Genomic DNA, 12,670 nt, shown 5'->3' with positions numbered 1-12,670 from the left:
TGTGAATGCGGCATCTGAGGCCGAATTCACAGAGCTTTTTGTGCCATATGCGAAGGGTAGAGCTACAAGTCATCATCATCATTATCGAATCATCATCATCTAAGGCCTATGCAAAGCTCCGGGATATAGTAGATAGTATGATATCTAGCTGGCAGTCAGTGTGCAGCGCCTAAGAACCACCTAAGTGTTGGAAGAAGGAAGTTGAACAAGCTCATAGAAGCGCATAAGCAAGCGTCTAGGAAATCACCGAGAAGCCAAAAATGCTGGGATGACGCGAAGTATGGCTCAGATGGAAATAGCACCGTGAAAAGAAAAGTGTAGCATCTAAACCACCACAAGAAACGGAGAAACTGGAGTGTACAACATTTACCGTAGAAAAATTAAACTAAAAAATAACTGGAGGTTTTACGTCTCTAATGATGTGGCATCAGCATCCAATGAAATACCAATACAGCTAATCAAACAGCTGGGTCCAAAGAGCTAGGCACAGCTGACTTGCGCCAACGCAGAAGTGACTAAAACTATGAAAATTTGCACTGCTTAACGTGAAAACATGATGAATTTAATCTATAAAGGCAAAGGAGACATGGATAAGACGATTTCGTACAGATGAGGGGCCGAATTCCCAAAGCTTTTCTTTCGTAACAGTGATTTTTGGAACTGGCACTGGCCTTTGTTAATGATATGTAGTACGCTAGAGGGGCCATTCAGTAGGAGAAGGTTTAGGCTTTCTGACGCGACCATTTGTTACGAATAATTTGTTTTAAAAAAATGCTGTAGCTTGACCATTTCTATGTCGTGTCAAAGGAGGGAAAACAGGAACAAAAACATGTCCAACATAGTCTTTTAGTGAAAGAACGATGTCGAATATTAACACGAAATGCGAGTCTTGCAACAATTCTCGAACCACCCAATTTCTTGCAAGGTTTTTACTCAGACCTGCCATTTGGCTAATTTCAAATGGACTTCATGTGCACAAAATATTTTTCACACCTAAAGTAATTTTGGGACTGAATTTATTTATGCCTGATACAATACCAGAATTAACAAGAAAAAGAAAATCAAAATGGGGTCTAGTTTCCAGTTGGCGTTTGTTGTGAAATGGCCTTTTGGATGTCGCCGATGTTGTATTTGACGGAGTTTTATGACAGAGGATAACGGCAACAATAACGACACATCATGTGTTTTTGTAGTGTGCATTTTCTCCTCTGTTAAGAAGAAGTATCTCTCTCTGCAACATGTTATTTTGGTCATTGTATGTCGTTTTCTTGGCCTCGTTGCAAGGCTTCTGTTATGAGCTCGATTGCAGCCACTTTTGTGTTTTTGCTTCTCTGGATGACATTATTGCCGAAATGCGTATGGTATAGGAACTTGTCAAACTAGAATAAATAAATAAATAAATAAATAAATAAATAAATAAATAAATAAATAACAAGGTTGAGCTGTGTATCTGCGCAGGGAGTAAATACATTGTATTTTGTCGAGTATGAAAAAGAAATATAGTCAAGGCATTTGTTGCCTGATATCCCCCTTTGGTGTTTTTGTTGTTCCACTGACCGATATGCCGACGACTGCTTCAGCAAACGTTCAAATTTGTTGAAGGGAAGTGTTTAGGCAGTCTCTCGATGCGTTTGTGAGCCCTTAACACCAAAATGCTCAACGTAGAATTCTGATTCAAGTGTGGGAAGCTTAACGGAAAGCTCGTAGAAGCGTTTTGATACGCGGGAACGAAGTTTCAGAAGTGGATAACTCAGTAAACAATTACTAATTAACACAGTAATACACACTAATAATCTCATATAACATTTCACTGTCGTTCTTTGTATAGGCATGTACTCTTTTAACAAGATACAAACGTTAAAAATCGTTATAATTATCCTTTACGTGGAATGGTGTTTGGGTTTTGTTAGATTAGTCTCTGCAAGATACTAAAGCGTTATAGCTAGAGACCGGTGTGCAAGCTCAAACCAGGGAGCCTTTTTTAAAGACCAGGAAAGGTGACACATTCTTTTTATCGTTACTTTTTATAAGTGCCCTTTACAATTTTACTCACACTTTCTCTGCAGATGCTCCCATTACAGTCACCGACTTTAGGACCCAGCCTCCTGTGTATCATTAGATTGTAACTCACCTTTAACTTGATTGTAATTCCGGTGCTTGATTGTGTACTGACTGCCGGTGTCGCTACGTATACACTCATAGGAAATGGCGTTTATTTGGCGTGTACGACTGGCGCCGATTTTCGCTACGTATTGCTTTAAATATCTTTGTTTTTCGCGTCTCCTCTGTTCTCCCTTCCTTGGCGGCAGTAATGTTCGGGTGAGAGTTAGCGCCTCGTCCGTTGCTTCCCGTTGGTGCCCTTCCCACAGCCCTGTTTATCTGCGACCCGTTCCCGCGCTCTTGTTTTGCTCATTGACCCGAGCTCGATCGAGAGTGCCGGAGGAAGGTGTGCACGGGGCCCTGGCGGCCGCACTGTGACTCACGTGCCGCCGGCAGGTGGCGAGCCCTGCCCCGGCGCGCCGCCCGGGGCGCTGCAACATTGATGGCGCTGACTCGTCAAGTGGCCAATGGCTGGCGGGCGCCCAATTCGGAGATGCGCGCGGGCCATTTTTATCAATTTGGCGCGGCGTGTCCGTCCGCGCGCCTGTTTACCGGCTGCCCCGCGCGGCCCGAAGCTGCGGGGAGGCGAGCGCTAAATAATGCAGCGCGGCTTTAATGCGCTCGGCCCATTAGCGGGGCGCGGGGTAAAATCCGAGGGCGCGCTCGTTAGATGCGCGGCCGTAATTAAAAGGCGCGCGCTCTTGGAGATTGACCGACGCCGGGGCTCAACAAAGAGTCGCGTTTATTCATCGTTCCGGAGAGGCAGGGGCCAGGAGGGAGGTACAAAAAGGAGCGGAAGGGTCTATGTACACGCTGCAGCTCCCTTCCTCACAGCGGCGGAGGCGGCGGCCCCCCCGGGTAGTAGAAGGGGCCGAGCGCCGCGGCCGCGTCCTGCGCGGCTGACTCGTAGAGGACCGCCGCGGCGGCCGGCAGCCGCACCATGCGCTGCTGGGCCAGGTTGGCCGCCTCGAGCTCGGCCGCCAGCTGGCGCTTCCACTTGTTGCGCCGGTTCTGGAACCAGATCTTCACCTGGGTCTCGGTCAGCTGCAGCGAGGCGGCCAGGCCCGCCCGCTCCGAGCTGGACAGGTACCGCTTCATGTCGAAGGTGGACTCCAGCTGGAACACCTGGCTGCGCGTGAACACAGTCCGCGTCTTCTTCTTGCGCCTCTGCTGCGCCGCGGCCGCCGCGGCCGCCTGCTGCTGCTTGCTGCCGCCCTTGTGCTCCTCGCCGTCCGCCGAGCCCGAGGGAAGGTCCGGGCTCCCGCGGCTGCTGCTGCTGCCGCCGGCGCTCGTGGACGGCTCGGGCCGCGAAGGGGGCGGCGATCCCGTGCTCGGAAGAGCTGCGCGGGGGCGAGAGGGCGCCACTGGTCAGCAACTCGTCTTACGACGCGCAATTGGACTTAATGCAGCTACGGCCCAAGCTGTAGGGGTGAACAACGCTCGAAATGAGAGGCGCAATGCACTGCGGTCGTCTGTGGCTGGAGCAACCGGATCACTCTCCAAGGTGGCTGCAGCTTTACGTCTTTTTTTTTCTCTTTTTTTTGCCATTTAAAACCAACATCAGTTAGCAGTATATGGACAGAAAGTCATATTTCCCGGTGCACTTTCGAGTGAGACGTTATGACAAATAGCGGTTCTCATCACCTTCATTCACTATCGGAATAAATGTTCCATTTAGTTCTTGCACGCAAGTGAAATTGGTATGAACTACTCTCGGCTTCAGTCTCTGCAGCTTTGTTAATGTATACGACACCCAGTATTCGTTGATTCACAAATAAAATAAAACCATTTGCTTGTTTCCGAATGGCTGACACAATCAATACTTTGTGAACGATAAAACGAAAGCAATGTTTCAACATATTCTTTACGCCTTTTATTTAATTTTAACGTAATTAACGCAAACACATGCTGCGTGTCTCTTCAAAGGTCACCTTTGGGTTTGCGGATTAAAGGTCAGACCGGGTGGTGGAATTTCACGTGCCTTTCTTTTTGTTCCCCTTGGATTACTAATCATACCCGCTCCGAATGTTCTTACGTATCAATGAAGACCATATTCATGATGACAGTGTGCGCCATAACATAATACGCTTTGTAAAATATTCATAGCCTATGGCCCTAAAACTCGTATACGGCATTCACGATGCAGTGCGTGGCTAAACAATGGGGCATCGCGCACCCTCGGCAGATGCCCACGAAGCGCCCGTCGGTACAGGAAAAAAAAAAAAAAAGAGCAAAGAAGAATAAGTGCCACGAATTCACAAAAAACGAAGGCTCCAGGCCTGACTGCCATGGCTCTGAAGGCCCTGTTACAACCATCGGTAGAGGGCGGGCTGGCAAAGGTCAGCCTACATCCACAAATAACAGCCGGCAAAGTAGCGCGCTCAAGTATTGATAGCACGGTGCTGCCGCGAGTGAAACCGGAGAGCTCGAGTTCTCGGGAAGGGCATCAAATATGCAAGAACAATTAGGCGGGACATTCCGTCCGTAAAGGCGGAAAACTGTCGGAACCGTGCTTTTCGATCGCAACACCCGCGAGCACTCATCGCGCTGGAAGGAGGCAGTCGAGAGAAGAAATTATAGAAAAGTTCTCATCTGTTTTCTACCTGTATTGAAAAAGTTCTTAACTGGTTATAAGTTCTGCATGCTAGAGCAGTGTCGAGGCCCTCGCTGTTTACTTTTCGTCGTAAGAAAAAGGGTGAATTTACGCGAATAAATTGTACATTCTCTGGGTTCGCGCCACGCTCCGGGCAAGAAAGAAAGAAAGAAAGAAAGAAAGAAAGAAAGAAAGAAAGAAAGAAAGAAAGAAAGAAAGAAAGAAAGAAAGAAAGAAATCGGTTGACAACGAATGACCGCACCCTCATGTAGCTGCGTGTCAGCGACGACGAAGTTGATGTTACGCGGCTGCCAGCTGTCGTTGCCATTTATGAGAAGAACAACAAAAAAAAAGAAGCAAAGGTGAGATGATCACATCAACGCAAGTCCATGTGCCGACGCTGAAACATTTACTGCAAGGGAAGTATGCATCAGCGATTTTTTCCCAAGTGATTACATAAGCAACGATGGTACCTTTGTTTCGAGTAATGATAGTCGTTTGCGTTCTTTAGCAATATAGTAGTATTTCTGCGGACACTGTGAGCGAACTTAAGTTTCCACTCTGCGTTCACTGGCTTTGCCCCTGAACAACTTTTGTTTCCTGGCTGTCAGATCACTGTGGATCAATTGAGAGGAATAAGCGAAGATCTCTCTGCTTCAAAACCTACATCTTAGTTTTAGAAAAGGGTAGCTTCTTTCAACAGCATTGTTGTCTTACAGGCAAAGCACGCTTTACAGGAGCACGTAAGTATGTAAGGTTTGAATCGTTTAAATTAAATGAATAGTTTTCTTTAGAAAAAAAAAAAGAAGACAGGCAGACGTGAATTACACTGAAAGCTTCGAATGAGCTCTTTTCGTCCGTAAACAACCGCATCCTTGTATGCTTTCTCAAAGGATAGCTACTCCAGCGGTAATGGCTGCTGCCATTTTCTTCCTAATTATACGTGATGCTGTGCTTTTGAAAAGTATCGGTGCATACGTTGGTAACTTTTATTAACAAGCCACTACCAAGCAGAGATAAATTATTTTTGCTAACGCGTCATATTGGTTAGCACTTGCCGCGAAGTTTGTTTGTGAGTTAAATAATCGCCAAACACTTTCCAAGGATGTAGCTATGTCGAGGCGGTGATTACATGTTTGAGTCCGATTATGTTGCGAAATTATTCTGTTTGCCTTTTGTACGCACTGTGCGCCCCAGTGCGCATAATGTCAATGTTTTGACGAGGAAAGCCCTGTCAGAACCGCGAAGCAATAGGCGGGAGTAAATGGGTTGCGAGGCAATATTTATTACTCCGCTTCTGCGACTTCGCTTCTATTGTACTCATATCTTTTCCTATGTCTCAAGTTTCCGAAATGTCACTTCCGCCAGGGTGTCAGTTTCTATATGGATAATTATGCTTCCTTGAAAGATCATTCTTAGCAGATTAGTCTGTCGTCCTTCTTTCTTACTGGAGCTTTGAGTTTGAGAAAATATTAAGGCGGAGTACGCGTTTCAGTAAGAGTATTTCATAATTTGCGCCGCCCAAGAAAAAAAAGAATACTCCCAGTGCGCAGCTATCGATCGCAAGACGTAATTAATTAATGAACCGCTTGTGCCTGGCGTGAGAACCTTCAATGCTTTTGAGCGTTCACATTTCGGGCCACGCCAAGAGCATGCAATTAGTAAAATTTTATGTCATAGTACACGCCCGTCTCTTCATATTTTTTTTTGTTTTGAAAGCCTGCGTGCTGCGCTTTTGCGAAAAAAACAAAAAAGCGAGAACAGAGCGCTCTCTTGATTAGTCTTGCGTTCTTGCTTCTATGTACGATTAATGTGCCACACGTTTGCTTCTCTTTATGATAGGTGTAAGCGGGAACAAGAATAACGTAAAAATAACTAAAAATAGTTAACAACGCGACTCCATCTTACTTGCCTTGCTTTTTTTTCTCAACATGTTAATTTAGCCTGTCTACCGCCATTTGTGCAGCCTTAGGGTCAGGACGGCGTTCCTAATAAGTTACGGACTTCAACGTATCGTACTTGCTCGGTCTACAATGTTTCGACTTGATTACGTTATATCACATGTGTCTAAATGTGTTGGTGTTACTAATTTAAAATAAATTATGGGGTTTCACATGCGAAAACCACGATCTGATTTTGAGGCATGCCGTAGTAGGGAACTCCCGATTAATTTTTACCACCTGAGATTTTTTTAACGTGGACTTAAATCTAAGTACACGGGTGTTTTTGCACTTCGCTCCCATCGAACTGCGGCCACCATGGCGGAGAATTGATTCCGCCACCTCATACATAGCCACGCAATACCATAGTCACTAACCAACCACGGCGGGTGAGTTGTTATCGCATAATTGCGACACATTCTACCGGTATCAATAATACTTTATAATACACTTTTTTTATAATACGTGTCTGTATCTCACATAAAATAAAGTTTTTTCGGTGTCGGGAAATTCAACACAAAAGAAAATTAGTAGCCCGTATTTCTGCTCAACGACACAAAAGAAATGCATTGTGCCACTTGCTCATATCTACGGAGCACGGTGTCATTATCAATGTTATGAAACTTGAACGGACCAGTACAAACGACAGCGCTGCGGCAATATGAACTGCTGCGGGCGGCGGCGCAGGGGGAATCGCTGACGCAAGCAAACTACTGCAGGTGGCGGCGACAGGTCCGTTGATGACGTTCCGGTCACTATAAGCCGTTATGGCTGTTTTAACGCCTTATCCATCCGCGGCAAACTATTATAAACCGTGATCAAACATACTCAGGCGGCGGCAGCGTATGGCGCGGCTGCGCGGGCTCTATCTTAAAAGCGATCTTCGATGGGGACACAGCGCGCCGAGTGCTGATAGCTTCTTGTGCGCTGTGTTCTCGCCATTTAGTTCGCGTTGATGCGAGGGGCAGCACGAAGGTCAATTCGCTCGCTGCTGCGGGCCCCATCTTGAAAGCAATCGTCTTACGTGACGGACGGACGGACGGACGAACGGACGGACGGATTTCCTCGTTGGGTAGGCGTAGAAACGCTTACGCATTTAATAACCATAAGATACCGATGTCATTGAAAAGGGGCTCTTCGGTCTATTGCGAACGTTGATTATCGCGCGCATAGTGAAGAATTGTTTTGTCGTTTTAATGTCATACCAGCTTACAAACTTTATTACTGGAACTTCGCTGTGAAATAAAAAGACTATGTCTGTCATAATCAGCATGCTCTAATAAATCTTGCTGATCTAAGTGCCAATGTTCCTTGCTATTCGATTCGTAACCAATACTTCTGGACCATCCCCTTCTGACGAACTGAATACGGAGGGCGGATGTTGCGACATAATTTGCCTCACTTGTTGAACACATTGCGCAGCAGTGGAATAATAGTGGAAGCCCTTAGGGCCCTATGAGAGATATTAAAAAATTCTTACAGTAACTCTTCTTTGTTCTGGAACCTAATAAGAGAGTTCAAAACCATTGTTATAGTTACTTTAGAGAAGTGCTTACTTCAATCCGAATGTTTTTCTGTGCCCCTTGATATATCATCAGGGACTTAGTGGTGTAAGTTAGAAAACACACGTTTATGCTTTGCAAATTTTATCATAAACATCACAAACTTTAGAGCGCAGCTATTATGTGCCCGTTCCTGCAGCGAGCGTCGGCGTCGGTGTAACCGAGCGAACGAGCACAGCGAAGGATGAAAGAGCGAACGCGGAGCGCAGCGGGGGATGAAAGACGCGAGGAGAAAAGCGGAGGAGGAGGTGGAGGAGGAGGAGGGTGCAGTGGAACCATGAGGTGGAAAGCATAGGAGGAAGGTATGGCGAAAACGTCAGAAAAAAAAAAAAACCGTAGTGCGGCGACGATCGCTATGAGATGGTGTCGGAGTAGCGCGCGTCGTCTGGGAGGTCTGTCTGCGGCAGCTGCTGTGGATCGCGCACACGCGTCACCCACGCGCTGCCTCTCACGAACTCCAGATTAGCGAGGCAGTCGCGCCGCAACCGCTCCGTTTGCAGCGTGCCGCACGAGACAGATCCTCCGCGCCAGCCAATATATCGTAACACTCACGTATAGAGCTGCGCCCAAATTTCGCGTTAGGGAGTATATCGTAATCATCGGTGAATATTTTTTAACTTTCTCAAAAACTGTGAATCGAGACACATGTGTTTCCCATTGTATTCCATGTATGTAGTAAGCTTTTATGCTTTTATTGTATGCCTTGTACATGGGGTCCTGGGCTTTCTTCAAGCGATTTGTTTCGCTTTTTTTCCGAAACTTGCTACATCTACACGATGTGAATAAACTCAATTTAATTTAATTTAATTCAATTGAATCGACTCCCTCCGCAGCCTCGAGTCACTGACTACACTAAGCAGCTCGAATAGCGCACACCTCTACGCACGACTTGCCAATCCCAGTAATACGACCAAACGAATATTTACAAAAAAAAGTGCCACTCGGTGGTGAGGACACGTAGTGGGACACGAGTACCATGCACAAAAGAAACTGCATACAATTTGCAAAATTGCGCCCGCGACAACAAACAGCATGGCTGCGATGAAAGTACAGTCGGGGTTTGTCGAACTGCATTCAGAGATTACGTTCCGCCTCATCTTTGTCAAGCGACGCCGCTGTCTCTGCCGGGTTTTTGAGCGACGGCTGTTTCCTTTAAAATGTAGGAGATTGCAGGCAGGATGACAATTTCATGTCAGCGGTGAAACACAATGGGGTTCGACCTGTATAGTTTTTACCCCGGGCTGGTGAGTGCACACGATACGGGGAATGCCGATGCACTTCGCCCAGAGTTTGGGGACAGATATCTCAATGCAGGTGCCATAGTCGCAGGACTCTTGCCTCGAGTTGTGACCGCCTTCAATTCCGTGATTACAACATCTGCGCGAAAGTTGATAATTAAGGATTTCCCTTATTACGACTAGTGAAACTTCGTACGCGTAGGGGATGCGCAAGATGCGGATTTGGCTTCCCTTCTGCAGTCCACTTCGTTTTATGTCCACCTGTAATTTTATTTTCCTCTTTATTTCCGCATTTCAATTAAAGAGAATTATTTTTTCCTGGCCTTGGATTTATTGCCTATTGGCTTGCATGTGGTTACTCCAAACAAAAAAAAAATTGAGCCTTTTTATTCCCTTAGTCCTTTAGAATTAATTAAATTGCTCATTGGCAGCAAAGGTTCAATATTCAATATATGCGACTGCATGCTATGAATTTTGGCATGCAAAAATCATCTTGCCTGGAGCCTTCAATTTATATGCACTGAAGAGAGTCGATCGACGCTGAAACGAGCGGTATAGTTAATTGTCCGGTTGCATGGAATGCTCGAAAAAAAAAATAAATAAAGGAGAAAACGACATGCGCCGCGCCGAGTGGACAGTCCGATGCTAGAAAGGCGAGTTGCACCGAAGCGGAAACATGATAACATCGCGCGATGCTATTGTGGAAGAGTGGACGTGGGTTCACATTGCATCAGGCACACGATCGGGCGAGCGCGATGGAAATGCGGCGTTTGCGAAACGCGCACAGGTTGACATGTTTGCCGTGGTTTCTCTGTGGTCACAAATACGCTGTTCTTGGGCACTTGCCGCGGCATATACTTTAAGCGTTCGCTTAAAGAAGACGGGTAGAATGCCCGAAAGAAACCTTCTACCTTTAGAAGCTACTTATTCCCCCCTCCTCTCTACAGCTGAAGATATTGAAGTTCTAATCAATGCAGTAAAGGCACAGGTCCGCCCTCGTCTAAGTATTAGATAAGTTAGGCGGAAGTTCCACTACAGGCGCCAGTACAACAGCCACGCAGGCTGGAACGAAAACACGCGACAGCACGCTGGTATCGCTTCTCAGCTCAATTAATTGACGTGAAAACCTGCGTGATACAATCTTTGGTCCTTGTACACCAGGTATCGGCTTTCTTAGCTACAAGAAGAAGGACACACTCTATATACGGTGCACATTTATGGAGATTTCAGAGTGCTTGTCTTATAACTTGCTTTCGATGTTATGTCATTAACGAACGTTTTTTTTTGTGTGTGTGTCACTTAAACAAAAATAGAGAGAGAACGTGGACGGAAATAGCTTGCATACTTTCTAATATCTAGGCGGATCAATATTGCAGAATCTGCAGGCCTCATATAAGCGGGGCACTCTTTTCCCGGCGTGTAGTTATGAGCGATGTCCAAAGTACCGGCTAACTCACGTAGCATGTTCGCGCGCGCGACTGACCGAATTGACGGATGGAGAATACACGTGCTTTCTTTTTTTTTCTTCTTCTTCTTTTCCGTTATTTTTACAACTTAAGGTGTCTTCCTGCTTGCTGCTTCTAAGCTGAACAGGGAGATTATGGAAAGAGGTTGCGCGTGAGCTGCGTTCGTAGTTGAGCTTCGAAAAGAGAGAAGAGGTACCGGGTTTTTCCTTCTCTTCTTGGCAGCTTTCAAAATTGCCAACCTAATTTAGCCGTCGCAAAGTTTTTTTCCGACACTTCCCGCTACGACTAATACCTGTACGTATTCATTAGCACACTCACAAGAAGAGGAAAGGGAGAGAAAAAGTGTGGTATGATGGGAGATTCAAGAAGTAGAAGGACGATGACGCCGAGGCAAATACAATGAATTAAACTGAAACAAAAAAAAGTATGTATAAACAAATGGGGAGCGCGGCGCAAAGTGCAGTGGGCAGGAGCAGAGCAGCTTTTAAAAGCGACGCAGTTTTTCCATTCAGGTTAGCATAAAGTGCTGGCTGGTCCCGCGACGTAGCGGGCTGGGGAGAGGCGTGGAGGAGTACTTTGCAAGCGTCGACTCCCTGTTCATGCTGCTCCCGAAGCCGCGTGCACGTTTGCGGGGGCACCGGGGTCGTAATTTATATATCGCGCGAATATGTGCGTATGTACGCCTAACGCACGCACAAGCGTTGACTTCACGCGTCGTCTTCATATGCGCGGACGACGCGTACATGCGTCTGCTATCCGGCCCAGTTCGGTCTGCAAAAGATTGAGAAAAGAGGAGGAAGCGAAGAAGAGAGGTGGAAAGAGAGACACAGAAAAAAAAAGTAAATAAAGAACTACGCACGAAGAGGATGGGAAGCCGAAAGTAACGAGCGGTGCGACGATGGTTTAGAACGACGTGTTTCTCTTTAGCTCGCGGCAGGCGCGCCCTACAGCCCGTCTTTCATTTTGCGCGTGTCTGCACCCCGAAACCCCTCTCACTTCATCTCTCTTTATGGCCCCGGCGGCGGGAGGAGGGGGAGGCGTGAAAGAGGCCCGAGGGAGGCGAGCCGCCGTCGGCTCCAGTCCGGAGCCCATATAGAGACGCCGCGAAAATTGCGGGGTGCCCGGCTGCTGGCCCGATGAGAAGCTTTTTGACAGAGCGGTTTAACGGAAGCCAATCTGCGAGGCGATGTCTCTTAAAGAGGGCCGCTCTGCGGAGAATTAGCTCCCTGTAATTAGCGCGGCTAAGACGACTGCGCGCGCTCCTAATTATAGCTGAGCCTCTTTCCTCATCTCTTCCTCCCCCCTCGTCTTTACCTCTCTCGTTTTGCTCCGCACTTTGCCTCTGTGGTCGAGTGGGGCCGGTGAGCGCGTGTACGGATCTGGCAGGCCAGTGTGGGGCTGAATGAATGGAACGAGCTCGAAGCTGGGAGCAGACTCTCGGTTTCTCGACGCGGCAGAGTTCATCTATGTGGCATACTTGTTTGGGTATCCACCGCGCGACCAAATGTAAGTGACAGAACGGCGGGGGGAAAAAAATTCGCCGCAGTCGGCCTGCTCTGGGCGCACAAGGAACGCTTTATGCTCGCTCGGTCAGTGACAGCATGTCGTGCACCTTAATTAAATAGTAATTAGGAGCGGCAGCAGGAACTGATAAATGTTTGTAATGCGTACGATGACTGCTACATGAACGCTTCATGATTTTTCTGGGCGAGGAACGTTCCGATCACCGCTTCTCTGTAGCTGAATTCGCTGTAAGGTTGGGCGACGAGAC

At 47.0% G+C, this 12,670-nt stretch overlaps 1 protein-coding gene across 1 annotated transcript in view; it reads right to left on the bottom strand.

Annotated features, from left to right (window-relative positions):
* Nucleotides 1–2,836: 2,836 nt before the first annotated feature.
* LOC135907965 (homeobox protein HMX3-like) overlaps nucleotides 2,837–12,670 on the bottom strand; it is a 52,141-nt gene continuing 42,307 nt past the window's right edge. Inside the window, exon 3 of the mRNA XM_065439778.1 lies at nucleotides 2,837–3,440. Within this exon, the coding sequence (XP_065295850.1) occupies nucleotides 2,929–3,440 (512 nt within the window). The 3' untranslated portion in view covers nucleotides 2,837–2,928. The remainder of the gene's footprint in view (nucleotides 3,441–12,670) is intronic.

Source organism: Dermacentor albipictus, chromosome 1 (assembly GCF_038994185.2).
Source record: "Dermacentor albipictus isolate Rhodes 1998 colony chromosome 1, USDA_Dalb.pri_finalv2, whole genome shotgun sequence".
NCBI lineage: Eukaryota > Metazoa > Arthropoda > Arachnida > Ixodida > Ixodidae > Dermacentor > Dermacentor albipictus.
This window is presented reverse-complemented; position numbering and strand designations above follow the sequence as displayed.